The 25,676-nt window shown below is 33.0% G+C and overlaps 1 protein-coding gene across 4 annotated transcripts in view; it reads right to left on the bottom strand.

Moving 5' to 3' along the window:
• Sras (Ras converting CAAX endopeptidase Sras) overlaps positions 1-25,676 on the bottom strand; it is a 98,306-nt gene that overhangs the window by 34,861 nt on the left and 37,769 nt on the right. For 2 of the 4 annotated variants that reach the window (XM_067048952.1, XM_014431819.2), the window contains one exon: positions 7,735-25,512. In XM_067048952.1, coding sequence (XP_066905053.1) covers positions 25,247-25,512 — 266 coding nt within the window. In that variant the 3' untranslated portion in view covers positions 7,735-25,246. Of the gene's footprint in view, positions 1-1,292; positions 1,574-1,645; positions 1,886-7,734; positions 25,513-25,676 lie in introns of those variants that run through there. The other 2 variants (XR_001344217.3, XM_014431818.3) reach the window with 2 other exon arrangements.

Here is a 25,676-nt window from a genome sequence, read left to right as displayed (position 1 = left end):
TGCTCTCCTCTCACATGATGGTTCTCTAACGTGCGGTCGCCTCTCTGTGGGCACACTCCTCAAAACTCTCCTCTTCTTCTAGCAGTTTCTCCGGTTCTTCTCCAAGTCCTCTTTTCTTGCTGACCATTCTCTCGCCCAGAGTTGGGTGTTTTGAGTTATTTAACCGTAATTAATAAAACATTTTATCTGTGTCCACCACCCCTACGTTTAACAGGTTATGGGCCGTGGCAGATCGTGAAATTAAAATTGGTTGTGAAACAGTAAAAATAGTGCGGTAGTGTTTGATTTCAAATACTTCGTGAAGTAAAAACAGTTAAAGTTCGTTAAACAGTTTAACAGTAGTATCGTAAAATGGATTTCAACAGCTTTAATGAAATAAATCGAATTGAGCAGCTGACAGGACCTGAGAACTTCCAAATGTGGAAATTCAAGTTTAAAATCTTCATAAAAGCCTACAGGTTGTTTGAGATTATTTTTAAAGATTTTGAGCCAGAAATCGGTAAAGTAAAGAATATAAGGTATGTGTACTAATTGATGCTAAACCCCAAAAGTTAATAGTAACAACAGTGAATCAGAGAGCATTAACTAATAGTATTTTAGAGAGTATTTTTACTTGTACTACTGCAAGTCAAATGTATTTTAAAATATGCGACGTATATTGTATTACGGAATATTTGACTTACGGAAAATTGTAGTAAAAAATCAACGAAATGGGTCTTGGATTCAGGTTCCACAAGACATATGACCAACAACATAAGTGTATTATCGTAGGCACAACCTATTGATGCTGAGGTTGATCTATTTAACCGTAACAAATAAAACAGTTAGAACAGTAAAAACATTTTATTTTTGTCCACCACCTCCGCGTTCAATATTTCTAAAGTGCGAAGAGAAGATAAATGTAATGTAAGGTCAAAATTGGGAACTAGTAAATTAAATATGATGCTTTACATTAAGGATGTAAAGAGTAGCAATAAGGACTGTGTTACGTAACTATGTTAAGTAGTGGATGATCACAATGAAATGACTCCCGGTTGGGAGTCGGTCACCTCCGGCACTTTTCGGGACTATTAGTATACTCTGGTCAGATAAAAATGTATCTCTCCATTTTGGGGGAGCTGAAGTAAACTTTTACCAATAATTCTTAATAAGAGAGACAAGTAAAGTTAATAACAAAAATAACGACATGCATAGACCTAACAAAACAAGTTAATTTGAAAAAAGGACGAAGAGAAAAAAAATAATAATATAGAAGTAATGTCAATAATAGAATTTATGACAGGATGTCCTACAGCAGCCTGGGTTTCAGTCTTCGGGTTGTGGTTGGATTTTCCAAGTTTTAAGTAACTGCTCCTTTAACTGTTGGTAACCGTGAGTGGAACTTCATGAACCTTTTTTTTATTTAATCCTCAATTGACTCTATTTGTAATTACCGATGCAATTGGTTATTTCTTACAAACCAAGGAGCATCCACTGCGATTCATAGGACTTTATTTTGAAAAGATTGAATTTTTTTTTCCTTTTCGTGAAGAATGCCGCTCCCTAGGCTTCACAGCCTTCCAACAGCAGTGGCCTGAAAATTGTTTTAAAAATAAGAATAGTTGTTTCTGGTTTTAATTTTATAGGCTATAGAATTATACTTTACCTATTTATTTTAACATAAGTTTTTGTTCATAGCCGATTTTGGCAGTAAGACATTAAATTGTATAGTTGTTTCATTACTATAATCCATAGTCAATAGGGGTATCCATAGTTCCATCTAGAGTATTATGGATTTTCACTCAGTTTAACATTATAAGTAACGTTAGCTTCTTATAAATCTGAAGGACATTAAAGTTCTTGAATAACTGCACACCACCTATCATATCACAGGCCTGCTTGAAATCTATAAACAGATAGAGCAGATCAATTTTACAATCATGCCTATTGTATTTTTTCAGAAGCAGATAATCTCGTGAATGCGGAAAAATGTCTACAAAATCATTTATTTTATAACAATAATTGTGAATTATAGTTCAGACTCTGGGATCCCAAATCCAGAAATAGTATATAAAAATAATAAGCCTTCGAGAACCCGAAGGTTTGATGCTGATACCATCAATCGTTCTCTACATACATTTGTCCAGTTAATGTAATGAAATAAGGAATACCGTTAAATAAGCTTTATTAAACACATGGCACATGTGTCATGAACAACCATGATCATAACCTCAACTTAAGAAAAGATATGATTTAACAAGTGGTATATAAATATAAGTGGCACATTTAGTATATTTATAAATATTAGCATATCACCAGTCACGCCCCTCCAAACCTAAATCTACTCTATCAGTTTTAACGCAATCCTCTAATCTAAGTTTCGGTTTAGTGTTTATTAACATATTACGAATCATTCGTTATTAAGTCTCCCCATTATTCACGCCCATCTTGCACGCAGCAATGCTATCACGTGAATGATATTTACCAGGTACAGTTCTCTCAATTCAGCGTTGTGTGGCCTACTTAATTCTCTCATTAATTCATCCTTTTTCGTTCCGAATATTTTACGTAATACTTTATTTTCAAAACCCTTAAGGAGCTGTTCTTCCCTTAAGTTGAGAGGCCACGTTTCGCATCCCTAAAGAACAGTGGGGAGGATAAGGATTTTTAGACAGAAAGTGCGAGCAAAGCAATTTCGAAATTGAAAAATAACGAACATTTCCCATCTTTATTTCCTCATCAATTTTGTTTTTTCTACTTACCTTTGAACCCAAATACTTAAACCTATATAATTGTTCAAATGTATTTCCTCCTATATCTACATCACCGAAATTGCTCTCGTTTCTACTGCTTACCTTATATTTTGTTTTATCCACATTTATTTCAAAGCCTAGATCCTTACTAGGGTTCATCAACCTAGTTGTATTTAGTATTGTTACGGCGGATAGGGGTTCAAAAGGTTTACTAGCCCAACCATGGACAGTAGTAAGAATAAAATAAATGAATAGCCGAATTTCGTTATTGTTGTATTTCAAATTATTGAATATAATAAACTATAAAACAAAATATTCAAACATATAATCCAAAAAGAAAAGGAACTTAACCCAACTTAAAAGTATTACAAAAATTAAATGAAGGCTGAACAAAAGCGAAAAAAAAGTTTTTATATTACCGTGATTGATGGGGCCCCGGGTGCGGTTGTTGTCCTAGTGAAAGTAGATTCTGAAAAGAGGTACATCTGCCCGCCTTGTCCTCTTGGAAGATGACCTGACGTAGTCCGCCCGCCGCGACGAAAATGATTGGAAAAGATGGCCGTCTGCTGGCTACTAAGACTAAGTAGATTGATAAAATATGTCAGCCGATGTGTGCGCACACAAAGCGACTCAAAGGTGTATTGTCTATTTGTCACAGTATAAAAATAAAAGAGAACATCTGCTTTTAACACAAAAAAAACATATGATACACAATCGATCTTTTGTTTTTAAAACGATGTGTTGGCCGCAACATTCCGCCCGCCTAAAATTTAAAAAGGGGGGTTATGGATAGATGGGGGTTGAGAAAATTAGTTTGACCTCTGATAGATGGTCCACCTGGACGAAAGGATCGGGCCACTTGTCCTTCCAATTTTTTAGCCATGCAGGTCCGGTCCATCTTCCAATCTGAATTGAAAGTCTTTCAGAAATGCAATCAACAGGATTATCTTTTAATTTAATATAGATCCATTGAGAACGATTTGTAATATCCAGTGTTTGGGCGAAGTGGTGAAGAACAAATGCGTTCATACGCTCAGTTGGTGTCCTAAATTGGGAAAGAATTTCTAATATATTATTTTGTAGCTTGGGCCCGTCATACATACGGTCATTTCATGAGATTCTGTAACAGTCCTGCACGATGCGTCGAAGAGTAACCTGATTTTGACTTTGTCGTTTCGTTCCTTAAAACAGGGCGGTGGAGTATTGTATGGGCAGTGGTTATTTCTCCTGCAGGCACAAAGCGCACGTGACCAAGGTCAAGATACCCCTTCATGAAGAGATGATATTGCTCTTTTAACAATGTATTCTTGTTCGGTTTATTTTCCAGATTATACAAGTGTTTTAGTGCTTGGTCCTCTGGGTTTTGTTTTAAAGTGTGATCTAAAAATTTATTTTTTATTGTATATATGTTGCTTTGTGGAAAACTGAATATATCGATTGTATCACAAGTCGGTGTGTAACAGCAAGAGGAAGGTGGCTAAGCGTTGCGTGTGTACTTGTGCTGTTTGTTCACACAACAGTAAGATTTTTTTATGTTATTTAACCGTAACTAATAAAACATTAAAAACATTTTATTTGTCTCCACCACTCTCGCGTTCAACAGGTTATGGGCCCAGTCAGTTCGCGAAATTAAAATTTGTATTGAGACAGCAAAAACAGTTCGGTAGGGTTTGTTCAAATACTTCGTAAAGTAAAAACATTTAAGTGCAAGCTGAAATATAAAGTGGATCTCAACAACTTTGATGAAATACATCAGATTGAGCCACTGAAAGGACCTGAGAACTGTTAAAGTGAGATGTAAAAATTCATTTTTTATTGTATACACGCTGCTATAAAAGTTTTTATATCACCGTTGGTGATTGATGGGGCCCCGGCTGCGGTTGTTGTCCTAGTAAAGGTAGATTCTGAAAATAGGTACGTCTGCCCGCCCGCCGTGAAGAAAATGATTAAGATGGCCGACTGCTGGCTATTAAGACTAAGTAGATTGATAAAATATGTCAGCCGATGTGTGAGCACACAAAGAGACTCAAAGGTGTATTGTTTTTTTTTCACAAAATGAAAAACAAAATAGAACATCTACTTTTAACACAACAAAAACCTATGTTACACAATCGATCTTTTGTTTTTAAAACAATGTGTTGGCTGCAACAAGTATTATAGTTTCCTAGTCCTCACCCAATAATACCAAATCATCAGCAAACCCAAGCACTGGTGTTTTACCACCTAAAGTTAAACCCTTTTCGATAATTATCACATTTTTCATAGCATATCCTAATGCTAGATTAAATACGAAAGGTGATAAAGAATCACATTGTTTCAAACCCAACCGAACCTCAAACTTCTCAGAATAATCATTACCGATTCGTACCTTATAAAACGTTTATGCCGAGTACATCCGTACTAGATATTTTAAGTTCTTTGGTATTCCGTGTTCAATCATAATGTTTATACATTACATACATAATGCAACTTACCAGCTAACTCGGGAACAACTACTGGCGATAAGCAAACGCCGTGTATTAATATTTATACTTTTCATTGTAAATACCTTAATTGTAACAACTATATAAGACATTGTAATATGTATCATTTGAATTAATTAAGATTCCAATAGAATCTGCTGATCCACAGAAAGCTAACGTCTTACACGTAGTACCTCTCGATGGCTTCCAATAGCCCAGAGACAAGTAGGTCAAAATTAGGTCTCAATGTGAAATATCGCTTCACGGGAAACACCTCCTTAGGAGGCAGAGGATAATAATTTACATAGTGGATCAGTATATTCTAGTAATATATTTTTGGAAACGTACATTGTCTTTATTTCTCTACCTTCTCTTTGATATCTCCTCCTTCCTCAGCCTATCTTTTTGTAGGACCCGGTGGCTGGTTGCCCTCCGAGCTTACATATTCCTTCGTATCTACAGGAATAACACCCGGTAGAACGAAGTTACCTACCTGCATGACCCGGCGGCTGGCTACACTCCGGGCTTGCATTCCTCCTTCGTACATACAGGAATAGTACCCTGTAGAAAGAGGTTTCCATCCTAAGAGAACTTACGACTGGCACCTCTTAATCAACTACCTTACCAAAGTGAGCACGCATTGTCGAGGCCTTCTGGTGAAGAGCACCAAAAATTATCAATTGGAGTCTGATATAACACAAACATCTCGACAATCTCTTATTTCGGTCACTACGGACCCCCAAAATTTACGTGATCGGTTAATACTTTTGTACATTTCTCTTCGGTTATTTTATTTTTAAAATAATCTCTTTTATTATTTCTGAGGTGTTTAGACGTCTCATTCTTTGAAGCCAGGAAGTAAGTAACATTATTTTCGCTAGGATTATTAAGAGTTTTTAATTTAGCGGCTTTTCTTAGTTCACACATTTTAAGAGAGTCTTCATCGAATTAGGGTTTGTCCTTTTTACTTCCCCTGTTTCTGAGAAACATTTTACCGATCTCTTTATTAATATCTAAACAAAAATTGAGATAACGGGGATTTTTAAATAACCTGGAATTGGGAAAGATCTAAAGAACCCCTCTTTGGATATTTCTCAATTCTTGATTAATTAATTCAATGGAACTAGATGAAGGTCAATTAAACTTTTTTCAAAATAAAACACCCATTAAAATTGGCAATGGTTAGGCTATCTGCCTAAATTTCTGAGAAATTTTTATTTCTGATACAAAAATATATTTAAGTAACATGTAAATGCCTTATCTAATGTAATACAAAATTTTTACTTACAGGTAAAACTAGAAAACTCTTTTATTTATGTTTCAAAAATTATAATAAAATAAAATTACTCTGTCATAAAACAGAATTACTCAACAATAAATAAAAAACAATTACACATCGCTCATACAAAATACATACATACTCTGAACTAAAATAATCATTAAGGCAAAGCTGGTATAAAACAAGGCTAATACATAATGAACTAAGAAAAAAATTGAATGTAAATTAATTTTAAAAAAATCTTAATCCCTAATATCAACTTATTAGTACCAATAGAAAATCACAGTTAATGTTAATACCAACACTAAACAATAGGCATAACATCTAAATTGAACCTTATATACACTTTACATTCCTTAAACAAGTTTTAATTGGCTAGATGTGTTACAAATGAATTTTTACTAAAAAATAGAACCTGTATTTATCAATAATACCTAATTTTGAATCTGTATTGGAAGTATATAAAAATTTATTGGTGAGAATATATTTAAAATTATTTTGTAAATTCCAATAATAAAAAAAAATGTTTCAATTGGATAAATTACAATTTAAAAAACAAAACATTAATTAGTAACAGTATTTTAATGGAACTTTAATTATCATACGTCTAATTTTTTTTTTTTAATTAGGTATTATAATAATATAAAAGTTTAACACCTTTATTTGACTTATTTAAAAGGGATAACAAATTTGATTCTAAAAAAACATTTTTTATTCTAACATTGGAGGGAATGTGAGCCTCTAGCATGCAAACTACCTTAGATTTTAATAAAGATAAAACTAAAAATATTATTTCAATATATGTTAATCAGTCTTTTACACTTTGAAGGCAATAACGACAACAAAACCATGTCTTATTAATTAGAAGTCTGAACCAACAAGAATAAAGAACTGGATTAAAATGTTAAAACAATGATAGATGGTAGTAAGATTTTAAAGGTTAGGCTTAACATATAAACATGAAAACAGTAATGAGCTAAATCAGAAGAAAAGGGAAAGTTACCAATATAAAAGCATGGAAATGGAAACATTTCAAAGTAGATATGAAAGGAAGAGTTAGGAAATCTTATCAGAAAATATTTAAAAGTAGTAAAACTTTTAGAACTTAAAGGGTTGACACCCGGAACATTGGGCTCAATGTTTTTATAATATAAAATTGTAACTGCAATTTTTTTCTTCACCAGAGTGGTAGGAATTTATCATCTGTACTTTCAGGCAGAATACATATCATTAAAATATAACAATAAATTTTATCAAAAAATGTGGCTAGGGTTCTAGAGGTGTCACTTGGTGCTTTCAGTATTACGATTTATTCTATTTTTTTTTTTTTTTTTTTTATACCAATACTTTGAAGTATCTTAATTTAGGGAGTAAATAGGCAGTTCTCCAGAATTTCTTGACTTGACTTACCCCTGTTGAAAATCGAGATCATGAATCAAGTGTTAATTGCCATCCCACTTTATTCTAGTAAAATAATGATAATATGGGTCAGCACTGGCTACCTAAATTTCTGAAAATCAAGATCTACAGCAGCCTTTCAAGATTTAGAGCAACATAAAGATGATTCTACTGTAAACAATTGAGTTTTATGCTGTTTTACGGTGGTATAAAAACAAGGGCTAAGAAATAAATGATAAGAGAATGACCAGTTACTGTTACTTTATAGTACTTATATCTTTGGTACAATTAAATACGAGACTTATTTTTTATAATGACAAAGGATTTTAGTGAAATAATCTTTTTTTTTTAAGCAATATTTATTAATCTATTATAAGTAAAATTTTAATAGGTCTAAGAATTCATTGAACTTAATTTTGTTTATTTATCTGTATTAATTGCATTTCTTCCCAAGTTTTGGGAGCAAAGGTCTCTCAATTTTACTGGCAGATTTCTCACTTGGTTTTCAGATCATAGAAAGAGTATTAGAAGAATATTCTAAATATGTGGCCATAGAAGAAACATTTTAAGTCTTCACAGCATGAGGAACTCTGGATGCATTAAGGTAAGTTGAAAAACTATAAATGACCAGAGGGAGAAGAGTATTGATCTGCTTGAGGGTGGGATTAACTCAATCAAAGCTCTTCAGCGAGATCTCCTTTCAGGTTATTCCTGAAGTCTAATAATCATCATTGATATATCCTACTAATAAGCAAAGAAATCGATTAAGAAGCAAGAACTACCATATTAAATTCCTCCACCTCCATAAGAGATAATCTAATGTATTCTTTTATACAGGCTGCTGCCATAAACATAAAAGGAAGAATCATTTTTAATCAAAAATGAACAGCATATAAACAATAGGGAAAACCTTCGGAGTTCTCTTAAAGAAAAGCCTGACAAGAGAGATAACATAACATAAGCATATAAACATAGAGATAACATAGTATGTGTTCTTTTCACCTTGGTTTACACTATGAGCGTACCTAAGGGGCATCTGCCCCCCCAGAAGTGAAAAAAAATTAATTTTTTTCAAGCAAACACTGATTATATAACTAATAAATCACTGGTACAATTATATATAATATTTACTGATAACAACAGTTGACAATGGACAATATATATGAGAAGATGGGGTGTAGTCAGTGAGGAAATATATTCTCCGTTTTTCTATAACTTTTAAAAATTATTGTTATTAAATTAAAATATTAATATTTCTTTTGCATTACATAACTTTGTATTTTTTCTTCAAAGTTATTATAATTAAACATTTAATTATGTCAATTAATTAATTAAATATTTAATTATTTGTACATGCATTTACTAGTTTTTTTATATGTATTTTATTTTTCTTTCCTCTTACTTAATTTTAATATTACTCTTCTCATACAGCCCTTATCTTCTTGTATTACTTGAACTATTCATGTCTGTTAACTCTATTTATGTATCCACAATGTTAGTTATTTTTTTATCATTCTATATATCCTTTTATTCATTGGTTGTTATCTTGTTTTTTTGTTCTTAGCACTGATGAAGGCTAGAAGCTTATAAGCTTTATTAGGCTCTTGGTACTAATAAATAAAGTTTTACTTATTTATGTTCTTCACTGACCGCACCCTCAACAATCTTCTCCTCATACATATAATTTTGGTTTCATTCGCCTTTTCAGTGCTGAAATGTCACAGCCTGATTGACTCTGGCTTGTCCCCCCCCTAGTTTTGATTCTGGGTACGCCCTTGGTTTTCACTGCCTCGTATGGTTTAGGTTTAAAAAAATAACAAGAGACTAAATAATTTTAATAGGAAATTAAGCTAACATACTTGAATAGGAAGTTTAAAAGATTGATTAATAACCATAAGTATATATAAAGTATAAAATCTCAATACTGTTATTCATAATGAACTGGTATAAATGTATATAAACTTCTACAACATGTTAAAAGTAGTAAGTGAAATTAAGCTTAACATAATTATATTGTTACACTGCTATGATTAATAATAACAATTTTAATAAAATTATAAACTATATTTTATGAAAGTAGCTTTTTATATATAATATAAAACTAAACATAGACAGAGGAAAACCTTATCTGATGTTTACAGGCCTAAACACAGTAATAATAACATATAACACAATATTAAACAAATGTCAAGGAAACTAAGAGTACGAGTACTTCATTATGCAATATTATTTACAAATATAATCAGTAAGTATTTTTAGGGGGAAAAATACTAATCACATAATGACAGTATTTCCTCTTAAAATAATTACATAAAAAAAAATACTGATAACACTCAAAACTTAAATTTAAATTCATTAAAATTAAATTGTAAGCACCATTTTATTAAATAATTATAACACAAATAAACCCAGAGTATTAATTATTTTTACTAGTAGCTGTTTATTCTAGTAGTAGCATGGTTCCATTTATTTTATTTGTGTAATTTTAAGTAGTATTTGGTATTTGAAAGTAGTGTTTTAACAAAAAAATTAAATAATAACTGATTTGTAACATATTATTTATTTTTGACTAATAATTCATGTTTAATTATTTTAGGTTTCATATCAATACTTTTAGATCTATAAGTTTAATTTTAATTTAAATATAGCATTATCATGATGGTTTACATATCAATGTAGTAATTTCCAGGGAAAAATAAAAACCTTAAAACTAAGTACATATTTTATTCATGAATTGGATAATGTTTCAGACCTTTCATTTTCCAACTCCAATCCCTACTATTCAACTACTTGTCTACTGGTCAATAAAAATCTCTTTATCGAATTATAAATTATCATGAGCAAATTACGTGCTCTGTGTATTTAATTCATCTTTGCAGTGTTCAGTCCTTCAATTTGTAGTTCCATTACTGCACTGTTATTGTAAATGCAGTTATGAAAATGTAAATAGAAACATTAAATACTGCAGAGGTAGTTATATTATATTACACGGAGCATTTAAAAAGCTGATGATAATCGATAATCTGACAAAGCTAATTTCATTGACTATTGATGAGTAGTTAAATAATAGGGAAAATTTGAGATCCAAAATGTTATCCAATTCATGAATAAAATGTGAAATTTCAAGGGTGTTCTTCCCTCAAATTTGGTTATATAGATGAATGTATGACCCCTAGAAAAACAGTGTATATTATTATTTGTGAATGTTATAATTATGAAAAGGGAAGATGATCATATTATCAAATCCAGAGGATCTTTGAACAATGAGATTTGAAAACTGGACAATTTGAGGTCTAAAACGTTATTTTATTCATGAATAAAATATGTATGAAGTTTTAAGACTGTTTTTTTCTCTGGATTTTACTACATTAATGTATATGTAACCCTCAACAAGATAGTGTATACTATTATTTTAAAGTAATTTAAACATTTTTATCTTTTTATTATAATGTACATATTGTAACTCAGTCTTACAAGCACTTTGCAGTAGTACCCTACCACAAGACATTTGGTAAAATTTCAGCCATATTTATGTCAAGTAGTTTTGTTTTTGACATCAGTTGAAGTGAACAGCTTCTGTTTATTGACAAAAATGGAAAAAAAGTGAGTTTTGAGCAGTAATGAACACTTGTATCTAAAAGGCTTAAGACCAAAAGAAACCAGAGCAGAGTTAGATGCAGTTCATGTAACATCTGTTCTTATGTTTGCAACTATCTACAATTAGGTAAATGAATTTAAATGTAGCTGTACATCAACAAAAGATGAACATCAATCTGGATGTCCTGTAGATGTGAGTACCCCCCAAATTACTGGAAAAAAAAAATCCATGATATGGTGGTAAGTGACTGAAAAACCAAATAGCAAAAAATAGTTGCGGCAACAAGGGTATCGAAAGGTAACATGGAACATAATGAAACATGGATACAGGACTACACTCCAGAGATTAATAACAGTGGATTAATAAAGGCTAACCACCCCCAACCATTTTTTTTTTAAACCAAAATTAAGGAAAAATGTCCTATTTGAACAAAAAAAAAAAACTTTTTTTATCAAGACTGTATATGTACAGTTTCAATGGCTAAAATTGAGGAATTAAATTTTGACCATCCACTGTATTTACTGTATTTGGCCCCCAATAACTTCTTTTTATTTTCATACTTAACCCCTCATTGGTGCTGTGTGAGAATTTCTCTCACCTAAATCGTTATTCAGGTCTGGGAGCTACTAGAGGGAGACAGTGGTTCCCATCTTCCAGGAATTTGTAGTTCACAGTCTCTTCTTTTTCAATCTCATCCCCACCACTCTAGCATCCCTCAGTAAGCATTCAGCCCTCCTTCCCTCACCATATACCCTTCTTATGAGATATAATCCATAAAAATGTTTTTTCTCAAGAGAAAAAATTAGCAGAAATAGGGAAATGTAGGTTTGAAGAGGCAGAAACTTCATTAGGTACGTATTATTTACTATAAATTGTATTTCGATGCTATAAGTGTATATCAGGGTGATCCTTATAACAAAAATTTGTCTTTTCATGTTTTCACTTCATCGCTGCGGTCTAATTACTATTTTTTGTAAATCTCTGGGTTATATGCAGGCATTTTAATTTCTGATCTCCTTTTTTTTTTTCTTTTTTTTTGTGCTAGAAACATGGTCCTAGTATATATTAAACAAAAAAGTCATACTTTAAAATAAATCAAACCTGGCCTTACAAATAAATTATATATAAGGACCACCCAAATGTGCACTAGTCCATACTATTATAATTTATATTATATATTAGCCATTTCGTATTTATTTCAGAAGAAAACGATTGGATGTTATCTTCGCAACAAATTGAAGAATACTTGGAAGACAACACTCCAACTGATAGAGCTGACAGTTGTGAAAGTGATAGTGCCAATGAACACAGCGAACATAATACCGATACTCAGCAAAGATGCAAGGTGATGAAGAGGAAGAGACAGCAATGACTGGTGAAACATATTTAGGAAAGGACAAATCAACCGTATGGTGTGTGCAACTGTTGCATAGGAGAGGATCGGTAAAAAGACGGCAGAAAGATATTGTCCTCTATCTTCCAGGACCTAAATCAGTAGCCAAAATTGCAAAAACTATAATGGATGCCTGGAAATTATTTTTCTCTCATTAACTGATCAATTACATAGTGACTTGCACGAATCATATAGAAAAGCTTGAAGAAAAATACTCGAGGCAGAGAGACGACTGCAAGAGAACGCGGAATAGAACGGTGGCTTGAAAAAAGCTAACCATTCGTGCTCTAAGATTTGATGATTTTCCAGACAGAAAATTCTCAAAATTTATACTCTTGTGGACTCCAGGATGTTCTACTTGGCTAATTTTAAAGTATGAAAGGAAACAACCAGATGGCCTTTAGAAACTTGATAACAGTAGTTAGTAGTTAAGAGAATCGTAAAACCCATTTTGAACACCAGGAGAAACCTGATGATGAATAATTATTTTGCTCCTATACCCCTAGGCAAAGAGCTACTACAAAAGAAAACAACATTGGCAGGGACACTGTAATGAATAAAAAAGAAATTTCTTCAGTTTTTTTTTCAACAAAATTTGGCCCGTGCGTAGTACAATGTTTACCTTTTCTCAACATGGGATGATAGCTTCATACTTGCCGAAGGAGAATAAAAATGTTCTTATCTATTCAACAATTCATGATACAGGAGATATAGATACTGTAACTGAAATGTAGTGCAAACCAGAACTAGTGACCTTCTACAACGTAACTAAAGGTGGGGTAGATGTGGCCCTTCTAAAATCATACTGTAATATTTTGAGAATAAGTTGTAGGTGGCTGCTAACATTTTTTTCCCCTTATGAATATAGGAGGAATAATTTAATACACAAACACCGGCCACAAAATGGAGAGGAAATATTACCAAAAATCGCTAGCGTTAAAGCCCCTTGAAACCGTACCAAATCACAGGATATGTGGTTCAAAATTTACTGCTTGACCTCAAACTATCTATCAAGACAATTGCAGGAATAGACCACCCTGAAGCAGCACTGACACCCACTATTATGGAGGGATTTTGTGCATTCTGTCCCAGGATAGTGAATAGAAAAAAAAGAATTGCCAACAGTATAAAAGACCAATATGTCCCAGTCATATGGTATTCATTTGCACCAGTTGTGCACAAGAGATTTCTTCAGACTAATATTTTTTTTTAAGATTAGTGTTATGTTCTTATAATATGATATATCTGTATTTTGATTTTTTTGATAACTTCATTTGTTTCCAAATATTATTTTATGTTTATTAATATTTTATAATTATATTTGTTTTTTAAACTAGTTTGCTCTTGTATCAAAATAATTTTTTTTATAATGCTTAAATAAATCTCATTCAAATCGAATTTTTATATTTTAAAAAATGGGTTCAAGGGCTCTAAATAACAAATGTGAGAAAAAGTCTCATTCGCAGCCATCTGTGTAAAAATAGACCAGCAACCAACGACGGGCTAAAAAAATGGCTCAGTAGACATCAATTCACTTTAAATGAGGAAGTCATCATCCAAACAACTGCCTATTTTAAGGAACTTTCAAAATCATATTTTTCTGATAACTTAAGAAAATTTGAGAGAAGTCAAATAAAGTCTATCAAGCTAAAAGGATATTAGGAAGAAAAATACAAAAAATATTGTTTTCCAATAATTTTCTAATAACTTATTGAGCCCCCTCATGCACCAATGCTGGTGTGTGGTACTCCATTCAGTGTGCTAGTTGACAATCAAGCTTCAACCAAAAAATAATAAGTTTTACAACTACGACCTGATAAAAGAAAAAAATTGGAATATTTTGACTAAGGTAGACAATTATATAAAGAACAATTAATTATATGCAACCTTATGGCAGGTTTCAATTATCAATAAAATATATAAAATAAATACAATACTTGCTTATAAATGAAGAAAATTCTAAAATAATGTTTCATTTTCAATTTTAAGGGTAACCACTGGATAAAGGGCTATTTATGTTCTTTAATATTTCAAGGATATTTCTGTTTTGAAAAATGTTTTTACTAAGTAACCATCAGCACATTTTTTAGCTTTAGACTTTCACTTTGATATCTTCTTCAGTTGCAATCATACCGAGATCCTTGGGTTTTTCAGCTCTTTCAGAATTGTACCTCTCTCTTGATAGACATTTATCAACTAATTTTATCTTTCTTACATAACAACAAATATTTTCGTTAATATTTTAAGACTTCGCTCTTTTGTAATTATTCCTGTATCATATAAGAGGTCAATCACATCCTTTCCCACAAACCAATAATTTAATTTTTGACTAAAATTAAAGCTTAAAAATCGTAAATATGATTGAAAGCAGTTGAATGAACAACTTTTTTTTGTAAAAGCAATTGTTGTATGATCATCAGTGCCTTCATGGATATAGTCATAAGTTTTGAGGATATACCTTGATTCAAATTATATATAGATGATTGACTGTATGTGAATTAAAAGATGGTCAGGGCAAGAAGAACAAAAATAGTTTTCAATTATTTATTGATTGGCAAAGTTTCAACCCACTCATACACTCAAGTAATTTATTTCCATTGTTATTACTTCTTAATATTTTGAAGCTCTTAAAATTGGTGCTAACAATACCACATAAAAATGCTTAAACCTAGTTAGAAAGTATTCTTCTTGAATGTACCCACCTATCTACTATAACTCTTAAGTTCATGAACTAAGTGGAAGTGTTAATTAATTTCAACTACCCAGTCAACCAGGGCAAAGTGTAGTGTTTCACTCTTTTATTTATTACCTTATATAAATTTTGGTTTTTACATAAGAACCATGTATAACACAATTCTTAAGAAGCAATTGGCCTGATATTAGCTAACTTTATAAAAGAAAAGAAACTTCCAAAATTCTTATATCTTTTCATCATTATACATATATATAAATAAATGGTGAAAAAAAATTAGTTTTAAGAAACTGGAGAAGATATCCTGCTCAATACATTGTGGTGATATGTCATTTTTCTACAAACTTTCATATAATGTTCTGAGTGTTGTCCGGAAAATGCAATGTAGCAATTACAAGCAGTGTTCTAAGTATTAGATTGTGACAGAAAATTTCCTGTGCACAAGTTCATGAGATCCATGGTTGCCCTACCCCAACTAGTGCCCAAAGTCAGTCTGGTCTAAATCAACCTTCAGCTACTGACAGCTACTAAACTCAAACAGGTTTGATTTTAGTGTACAAAAAAAAGTTTTGTAACTGAGTCACGTGCCTAGTAATAGCCATTATTAGACATTTTCTAAAAGGTACCAAGTCCCCTTGTTTTTGCCTTGGTTTATATTATTAATTAATAGTTTGTAAAAATAAATGATCTAAATGTCTTAAGAGTGTAAAGAATGAAGTCAGTCTTATTTGAATTCGAACTAGACTATTTTTCAACATATTTTTAATATTATTTTATATAGATAGTTAATTCAAAAATTAATTTCCTTATATAAAAAAAATTTTTATTTAATAAATTATTTAAAATAATTATTCTCCAGTGGTCCTTTTTAAGTCATAAATTTAAAATTGATTATATCCTATTATTGTATATCTTTTCTTTATGATTATACCATGAATATGTAATGTAAATATGTCCGATTAAGGATTGATAAGTACGCTGTGTAAGATAGCAACCTAATGTATTTAGGCAGCATATATGAATAAAGTATTTCTCTCTTAGTGTCCAATCTAGACAGTCAGAAAAATATGGGATCTAAGTTATCAGATTACCAAATATTCCAGAATACTGAGGGTCCATTTTAACCCTCCGATGAAACTTCAGAAATCAGAAAGTTCTTTTCCAAAAGTTGGAGAACGGAGTATTTAAACCTGTTGCAACAACGGAAGAAATGGCAAATACCCGTAACAAACCTTGTGTGTATGTTGGTGACCTTGTGATCTTAAAGGAGCAGGGTACATTTCTTAAGACTTGGCCTCTCGCAAGAATCATCGCCAGTGAAGACTCAAACTGGTATTACCATACTGGTAGTATTATAGTAAACTGCGTATTACCATGTTTTGTTCTGGCTACAGAAGTATTAATAATACCAGTTTTATGTAAACTTATACCGGGTCAGTGGCCCCTTATCTCTCTACCTGGTCTGTAGTTGCCAGCAGGTTGGCCAACCCTGATACTCGTTTTTCCATGGCGGGGGGCTCATCTCTTCCAAGAAGACATCTCTCCACGAGGGGCCCCACCACCCAGGGTGAAATATAGACTATTTATTTTTTTTAATTCGCATAGACAAAACCCACATTTTGTTGTGTTTTCTAATTAGTAAAATTAATTTTATTTGTATTTTCAGAAGTTAATTTTTTTTTCTTTATTTTTAAAGACCATATGCTTTAATATTATGTTTTACTTTTTTTTTTTTGTCTTTATGTCAAAATAAAGCGGTAACAAAATATATATTTTTTTTTCTTCACCTTACACTGTTGGGCTAGTAAAGGTTCATTTTGAACTCCTACCTGCCGTAACATTTGCTCCTCTGGGCCGGATATTGTTTTTGAATTTTTAACACATTTAGTCCAAGCCAGATCGGATATATTTTTTGATTAATTTTTGTCAAGGTCCTCTGGTAGTCAAATTTTGTTGCTGTACTTTTTTTAAAAATTATTTTCATAGGAAAAAAAATTATTTTGTAAGCTGCTCCATTCCGCTATAATTATTTTTTTTTTTTTCACTCTTAATATCTCTCAGTTTCTTTTTTTATTCACATCATCTACCTCTAAAATGACGAAGAACCTACCTGAGGACATCAAAGGTCAATTCGAAAAACTTAAAGACAAATTAAACTATAATGCATCCTAAATTAAAACTTTCATTTCTCAGGGGCGCGGTATAGCAAGAGAATCTGAAAAATTATTTTTATTTAAGAGAATGTATTTAGAACTCAAACCATGTTTCACTTCCTTCTGTGAAGCCTATGATTCCCTGAAAGAACTCTGCTCCCGTTCCAATGTCTCAGACATCTTTCCAACTAAAGAAGATCGTTCTGTTTTTAAAGCCGTGCAGGATTATTATTATGAAGGTCTTGCCATCCGTGAACAACACATGAACTCCACTCCTGCTGCTACTATTTCTTCACCAGAACTTTCTTCGATGCTAAACACGGCTAGGATTGACAAAGTCGGATTGTCAGAGCCAGATTGCCCCAAATAAATTTACCCGATTTTAGCGGCAATTCAACTGAGTGGCCTTTATTTCGTGACACATTCAGTGCCCTCATTCACAATGAGCCGTCTTTATCAGACAAGGAAAAATTTCTTTTCCTAACTTCTTGCCTCAAGAAGTTACTGCTCGCTCTCTATTAGCAACGTTTCTCTCACTGCAGATAATTATAACCAAGCTTGGAGTCTCTTACAGGCGCATTTCGACAATAGGCGAAAATTAGCCAATACATATCTTCAGCACGTGTTAGACTATAAACCAGCCTGTGGTAGACCTACAGTCGAATCTTTTAAATCATTGATTTCTTCGGTCGTCGAGAGCATCGAATCTCAGAAGCTTTTGAAAATTGAAAATTTGGATGATTTTATACTTTCGTTTCTTTTGCTTCGATGTTTAGACAACAACACTCGAATGGCATTCGAAAAGAAATATTTTGATGTGGAATTCCTGACTTACAGCAATCTAACTGAATTTATGAAGGCTGAATGGAAATCCATGGACATGGTGAACGTTGATTACACCCAGCCTTCTACCTCTTTGCCATCGTCCAGCTAGGTTTCTCGGCCTTGGGTCCGATCTAAAAATGTCTTTTTCACACAAAGAAATAATAATATCAGGGGCACTACAGGTAAACCCCATCGCAATGATGACGGTCTGGCTTGCCCGGTTTGTAAACGCTATCACGCTCTCTACCAATGTGAGCGATTCCGGAAAGCTACGGTCTCAGACAAGAGTTCATTTCTGAAGAATTGGCATGGCTGCACCAATTGTCTTTCCAGCAGACACCAAGTGTCAAATTGCACCTCCATTAGGCGCTGTGGAATGTGCAACCGCAATCACCATACATGGCTTCACCATCAGAATCACGATGAGGTACAACCTCCTTGAGTCCAAACCTACAAACCCAGTATCTTTGGGAAACATTTCTGGAGGTGAGGTCCTTTTAGGTACTGCAGTAGCTGAAGTCAAAAACGTGGAAGGTGTCTTTCAGCCAATTCGCTTAGTCACGGATAGCGGCAGCCAGTACTCATTTATGACAACAGAATGTGCCAAAAGGCTAGGATTAACTATTGAGCCATGTGATCAAACCATCAAAGGTATAGGACAAACTCCAATAGTAGATACCATAGGACGAGCTCATATCACAATTAGGTCCAAGATATCGTCTTTAGCCTCAAACCAATTATCTACCCAGGCTATCGTCGTTCCAAAGATAACAGGCAATCTGCCTCAAGTGCCTTTTCCATTCGCTCAGCTCAACAGCTACAAAGGTTATGTATTAGCAGATCCTGACTTTTGGAAACCTGATCCTATTGAACTTTTATTAGTTGGAGACCTTTATTTCGACATAATAAACGGCAAGTCTGTCACAATTGACAAAGAATTGCCAAGGCTATTACCCACGCTGTTGGGATACATCATCGCGGGCCCTATGACGTCTGTTCCTCTGTCTCCTGAATCTTCTTTGTTCTTTATAAAGTCAAGAGAGGAACTCAGCGCAGTGATGGATAAATTTTGGGCCATTGAGGAGGTCAACGCAGTAAAAATAACCACTGAAGAGGAAGATTACGTGGAAAGACATTTTCAGAAGACGCACTATAGATTAAGCTCTGGTCGATATGTGGTCTCTCTTCCCGCCAAAGAAAACATATCTTCCCTACAGAACCCAGAGGAACAAGCATTAAAACGCTTATACAATCTGGAAAATAAATTGAACAAAAATCCTGTATTAAAAGAGCAATATCATCTTTTCATGAAGGACTATCTTGACCTTGGCCACATGCGCTTAGTACCTCCAGAGGTAACTACCCCTTATACAATACCTTACCATCCTGTTTTTAAGGAACAAGACGGAAAAGTTAAAATCAGGGTAGTCTTTGATGCATCTTGCAGGAGTGTAACAGGATCCTTAAATGACTGCCTGTACATCGGGCCCAAGCTACAAAATGACATATCAGAAATTATTTCCCAATTCAGGACATATTTCGCATAGCTTTCACCACCAACATAGTGAAAATGTACCGGCAAATTCTTATGCACCCGCCGGATAGGAACTACCAACATATTTTCTGGAGATTTGACCCATCCGAGGCTGTGCAGAAATATGAACTTTGTACTGTCACGTATAGTGAGGGTCTGGCTGCATTCCATGCCCAAAGAACTATCATTCAACATGTTAAAAATAATGGGCAACGTTATCCTCTGGCTTCAAGAGCTCTGTTAGAGGATATTTACGTCGACGACATTGTGACGGGCACAGCGTCTGTGGAAGAAGCCATTCATTTGGAAAGAGAACTCATTGAGCTAATGGCAAGTGAAGGGTTCGAGCTGAGTAAATGGGCCAGCAACAGTTCGAAATTGTTAAATCAAGTAGAGAAAGTTCAGTGCCAAACCGCTGCTGAAGCTTTATCCTCCACCTAAGAGATCATGATCAAGTTATTGGGAATGCAGTGGATCCCAAGCAGTGATGTTTTCACATATGAAATCACGCTGCCTCCAAGAATCTTCACTAAGAGGGGAATCCTCTCCGCAATAGCAAGAATTTATGACCCGCTCGGCTTTCTATCGCCTACAGTGTTCTATGCCAAAACAATATTACAAGACGCCTAGAAATCTTCTTGTCATTGGGACGAACCGGTACCGCCTCAAATTCGTCTTAGATGGCTCAAATTTTCAGAACATCTTCAAGACATCTCTACTGTCTGCATCCCTCGCTGTTTCATTCCCGTTGGGGGCGTCCTTTACATGATTGTTGGTTTCTGTGATGCTTCCCAAAGGGGCTATTCCGCAGTGATTTATATTTTGGCATCCATTAATGATATTAACCACGCATACCTTCTAAAGGCAAAACAAAACTCGCTCCTATCAAATTAATGAGGATCCCTCAGCTGCTCTTTTATTATGCCGCTTATTCAAATCATGTCACAAGGTCATAACCCGACTAGAACTGAGGAAAGCCCATTTTTTTTACAGATCCAACTGTAGTATTGGGATGGCTGAGGACACCCACTGAGCGTATGAATGCATTTGTAGCTCACCGTATCGTGCAAATATTAGAAATCATGAACTGCTCCCAATGAAGCCACATAAAAACACAAGTCAATCCTGCCGACTGCAGCTCTAGAGGTCTTCTACCTTCGGTGAAGCATCAATTATGGTGGACCAGACCTACATGGTTGAGAGACTCGCAGATGGCCCCTTCCTTTCGTCCAGGTGGGAGTTTACAAGTTACCAGAGATCAAGTTGAACTCAAGTGAATCACTTGCAGTTAGCGTTGAAATACCTCATTTCATCACATGTTACGTCCTGCGATTTCTTAAGCGTTCGAGACATCAGCCAGGAACATCCGGACCATTTACATGGTCATTTCTTCCAAGAATACATCTCTCCACGAGGGGCCCCACCACCCAGGGTGAAATATAGACTATTTAATTTTTTAAGTCGCATAGACAAAACCCACATTTTGTTGTTTTCTAATTAGTAAAATTAATTTTATTTGTATTTTCAGAAGTTAATTTTTTTTTCTTTATTTTTAAAGGCCATATGCTTTAATATTATGTTTTACATTTTTTTTTAATGTCTTTATGTCAAAATAAAGCGGTAACAAAATTCAACAAAATAATTTTTTTTTTTTCATCACCTTACACGGTTGGGCTAGTAAAGGTTCATTTTGAACCCCTACCCGCCGTAACAATTCTAATTCTCAAAAATAAAAACTGTGCATAATTCTTTCCTTTATTACTATTCAACCCTTTGCATAGAAGTCATTCTTAAAAAATAATAAATTTTTCTTGGCCAAAAAAATTGAATTATTGGATCACAAGGTTATTTTTTTGGCCCATCCACTGGAGGGTTAAACAAAGCAAAATAAGAAATAACACAAGGTCCAAATGATACAAAGTTAAATTTATTTAATTAATAGTTATGTAATAAATCATTATTCATCACCAGATTATTATTGGGGTTGTTTAACAATAATTGATAATCAGTAAAACAAAAACCTCTCCTCTACTAATCCACTACCAGTCAAAATGTTCTTCCTTGAGACATTATGATCGTGTTGGATTACTGAATATGTTGGAGTAACAATTATTAAACTTCCAAGACTGTACTTAGCTAAAAACGATAACTGTAATTTTTTCAATAAGCTATTTTTGTTAATAGGTAATTGTCCTTTGTAACAATTGAAACTAATATTCATAAAAGTACTGTTTTATTATTTTTGTGATAACCAGTAGGCCATCAATATATATGATAAGAAACAAAAAAAATCACACAAAAAGTGGCTAATAGGAGAACAAGAAAAAATCGTTTGTAATCTGTTTGCCACAGTTACTTTAAATCCAGAAATAGGGGATTTTTAGACCACTAAGAGCTACTCCTTAATAAGAGAATGGGTCTAAGAATGATTCTAGATAAGGTAATCTATCAGATGGAAGGGGGGTAAACAAGGACATCTGTTCCAACATGTCTGTCATATCGACATAGCAGCTATCAAAGAAAAAGAGGTCTAATATGATTTTTTATACAATGGAATAATTGGTGTTTGAGGAGAAAGTATCTTTCCAATTAAACATGATCTCAAATTGACTGGTGTGAAAGCCAGAGCCAACTGTAGGTTCCTGTTGAGAAGAGTGACAAACAAAGTTTTAAAGGACTTAACCTTCCTCATGATATTCAAAAGTAGGTAAAGTAATCGAGAAGAATTTCGGACTGGATGAATGATTTTGAGCATCAACAAGAAGGATGGATAATATAGGTTTGGAATCTAACATTAGATTTAGTGAGGAAGCAACCATTCCACATAACCATCCAAATGGGCTTTTAGATGTTCTTGGGGAACACCCTGATCATCTAATAGGGAGAGAGCCCACCGGGTCAATAAGCAGAATATCTTGAAAAAATGTGAGGAAACTATTCTCTGATAGACTAACGTTACAATGTACAAAACTTTTTGCTAAGTGCCTTCATAGACAGTCAGTTATTGAAATATCGGGGATCAACTAGATGAGTAAGAAAGTTTTATGAATTATTACCTGAGACCAGTCAGAGACTTGTTGGGGCCATTAATTCAAATGTTTTTAAATATCATTTTTCCAGTACTGAAGAGCACCTCATTCTTATATGCTGGGTATTAATCAACAAATAACTGACTAGTAAGACCTAGAATATTACAGGCATATCTCCATTGCTCTAACAGATCAGTTTTAGTATGATTCTGCTTTTAAAAACTACAAGAGTAAAGGCGTGGTCTACTTAACGAGTCAGTCTTCTTATGAATCTGTTTGAATATAAAACTAACAGTCCATATCCTTAGTGCAGGGGAGGCCAACAAGTTGATCACGAGGCCAATTTAGGTTGCAATCACTTGTCTGGGATGGAATTCCGTGTACCATGAACTTTGAAGCGATTTTAAAAGACAAAACTTTCTAGCAATATTTTAATGCATTCTGGGAATTCGAAAAGGTCATTTCCTAGAATTCTGACAGCCTGCCTTTCCCCACACAGCACAATATATCTTAACTTACATGTTACACTTGTCAACGGATGCAACTCGGAGACTCATTATTATTATCTTTGTCAGGACATAGAGACATACAAACTCAATCTTACCATTAATGTTAAGGCAACAAAGTAAATTCTAAATCTGTCTAAATAAGATAAATCTGTAGCTACTTTAAATTAATAAGTATTATTAATAATCGTCCACGTTCTTTTAATTCTCCTGGACATGAGTGTTTTGGCCTTTTAAATAATCATTGTTGTTGTTTTTATGTAAGAATGTATATGAGCCGTATATCTATATTTCAGTACGAGGTGTACTCAGTAAGCTATTGATAGATTAGCAAAATGTAAGTCATATTATTCTTTCATGATAAATCTTCCTGGCCAAAACAAAAACAAAAAAAAAAACAACGCGAAAGTGAAATATTAAAATCAAATTATCAGCCTTACTATTCATTTTTATAACAACTTTTTCATATTTACGAACAAATAGTACAACAACTTATACATTAAAGTTGATAAAAAAAAAAATTGCATTTTACGTAAGTAGAAATCTATCTTGAACAAGTGTTGGAAAATCAAAATGTTTAGGTACCGCATGTATGTAATGCCGCTATCAAAATTTGGGCCTGGAAATCTATTTTCTTCATGAGTCTATATCTCGAAAACTTAATAAGTGATATAAAAAATAGTTTTGAACATATATTATTCTTATCTATCCATACCTCACTGGAATGTACTTTATACTGTAACACAGTGTATAAACACAGTATGCATTTCACAACCATTCTCACCCCTTAGACTACACCTATGTAAGTCGATTGCGACATACTTATAAGATAAAAAGTAGATCTTATATACCGAAAAGTTGGCCACCCCTGCCTTAGTGGGTTAAACTAGAACATGTTAATGTATTTCTGTTAAAAATTTATTTTTAATTTAAATTATACACAAATTAAAGTGAAAACTTAATGCATTTTTTAATCAATGTCATGTAATTTTATTTTTATTTCCATTGATTTAATTTTAGGCTGTTGATAAAAAAGTCTGAGGGAAGCTTGTTTCTGAGGCTCAGGGCCATTAAGTACAGTGGAGGAAATTAATAATTATTAATTTTTAATACTTGGGTCAAGAATAACTGCTCTATATAGATCTATATAGGTCCAACAAATATAATAATATAATTCTATTTTTAATTTTTTCAAATAAATTAATTATCATTTGAATGTAATAAAATATGAATTTATTTAAAAAAAACAAACTTTTCTTGAGTGGATACTTCAATGACTTGTTAAAATTCATTTTTGTCAATATTCAATAAAAATATTTGTTTATATTTCATGTTGTGTTTGTGTGTGTATTTGCATCAGTGTGTTAATACTTATACATATCATAGTTCTTCATTATATTTAATTTAATAACTAATTATTCTTTAATTAACATTAAATAATGATATTGATATTAAAATAATGGTAAATATTAATTTTCTGTACTACATAAATGGAAATTCTTCTCACTTCCTACTTACCTTTAAATAAATAAAAGAAGATGCAGGTGCCTATCTTCATAAATTTTATAATTGCAATTCATTAATGAAGAGTCAAATTTATAACTGTTTCTATAATTAGACAAAAATAAAATAAAAAAGCTTACTGTTAAGACTTCCAATAAAGAGTATTTTGATACCAAAGTGGGTTTGTTAGGGGTTCTAATAAATAACACCATGTTAGTAAACCAACTATACACAACAATAAAGTTGTGCTACGCTTTGGTTCGTCATAAGCAAATACTTCTCTGAAATTGGGGAAACCCATGTGATTACAAAATGCATGAGCCAAAAATGGAGCAACGAAATGACCAGTCCTGAGGAATAGCAATGCAGAATAAGCACCAAACATAGTTGTATATAAAAACTGGAAAACTAAAAAAAAAAAAAAAAAAAAAAAAATTAAATAACAAAAAATGATCCCAGCATTCTTAAAAAAGCTTCTTACCATAAGTTTTCAAAAGAAAAAGTTATGAGATCATGGTGTTGCACAAGATTATTTTATTAGGTAAATATTAAAGTAAATGTCTAAAAATGAG

This window comes from Halyomorpha halys, unplaced genomic scaffold (assembly GCF_000696795.3).
Source record: "Halyomorpha halys isolate HHAL.00 unplaced genomic scaffold, Hhal_1.1 Scaffold1008.1, whole genome shotgun sequence".
NCBI classification, from domain to species: Eukaryota; Metazoa; Arthropoda; class Insecta; order Hemiptera; family Pentatomidae; genus Halyomorpha; species Halyomorpha halys.
Note: the sequence above shows the minus strand (reverse complement) of the source record. Positions and strands in the feature narration are given on the sequence as shown.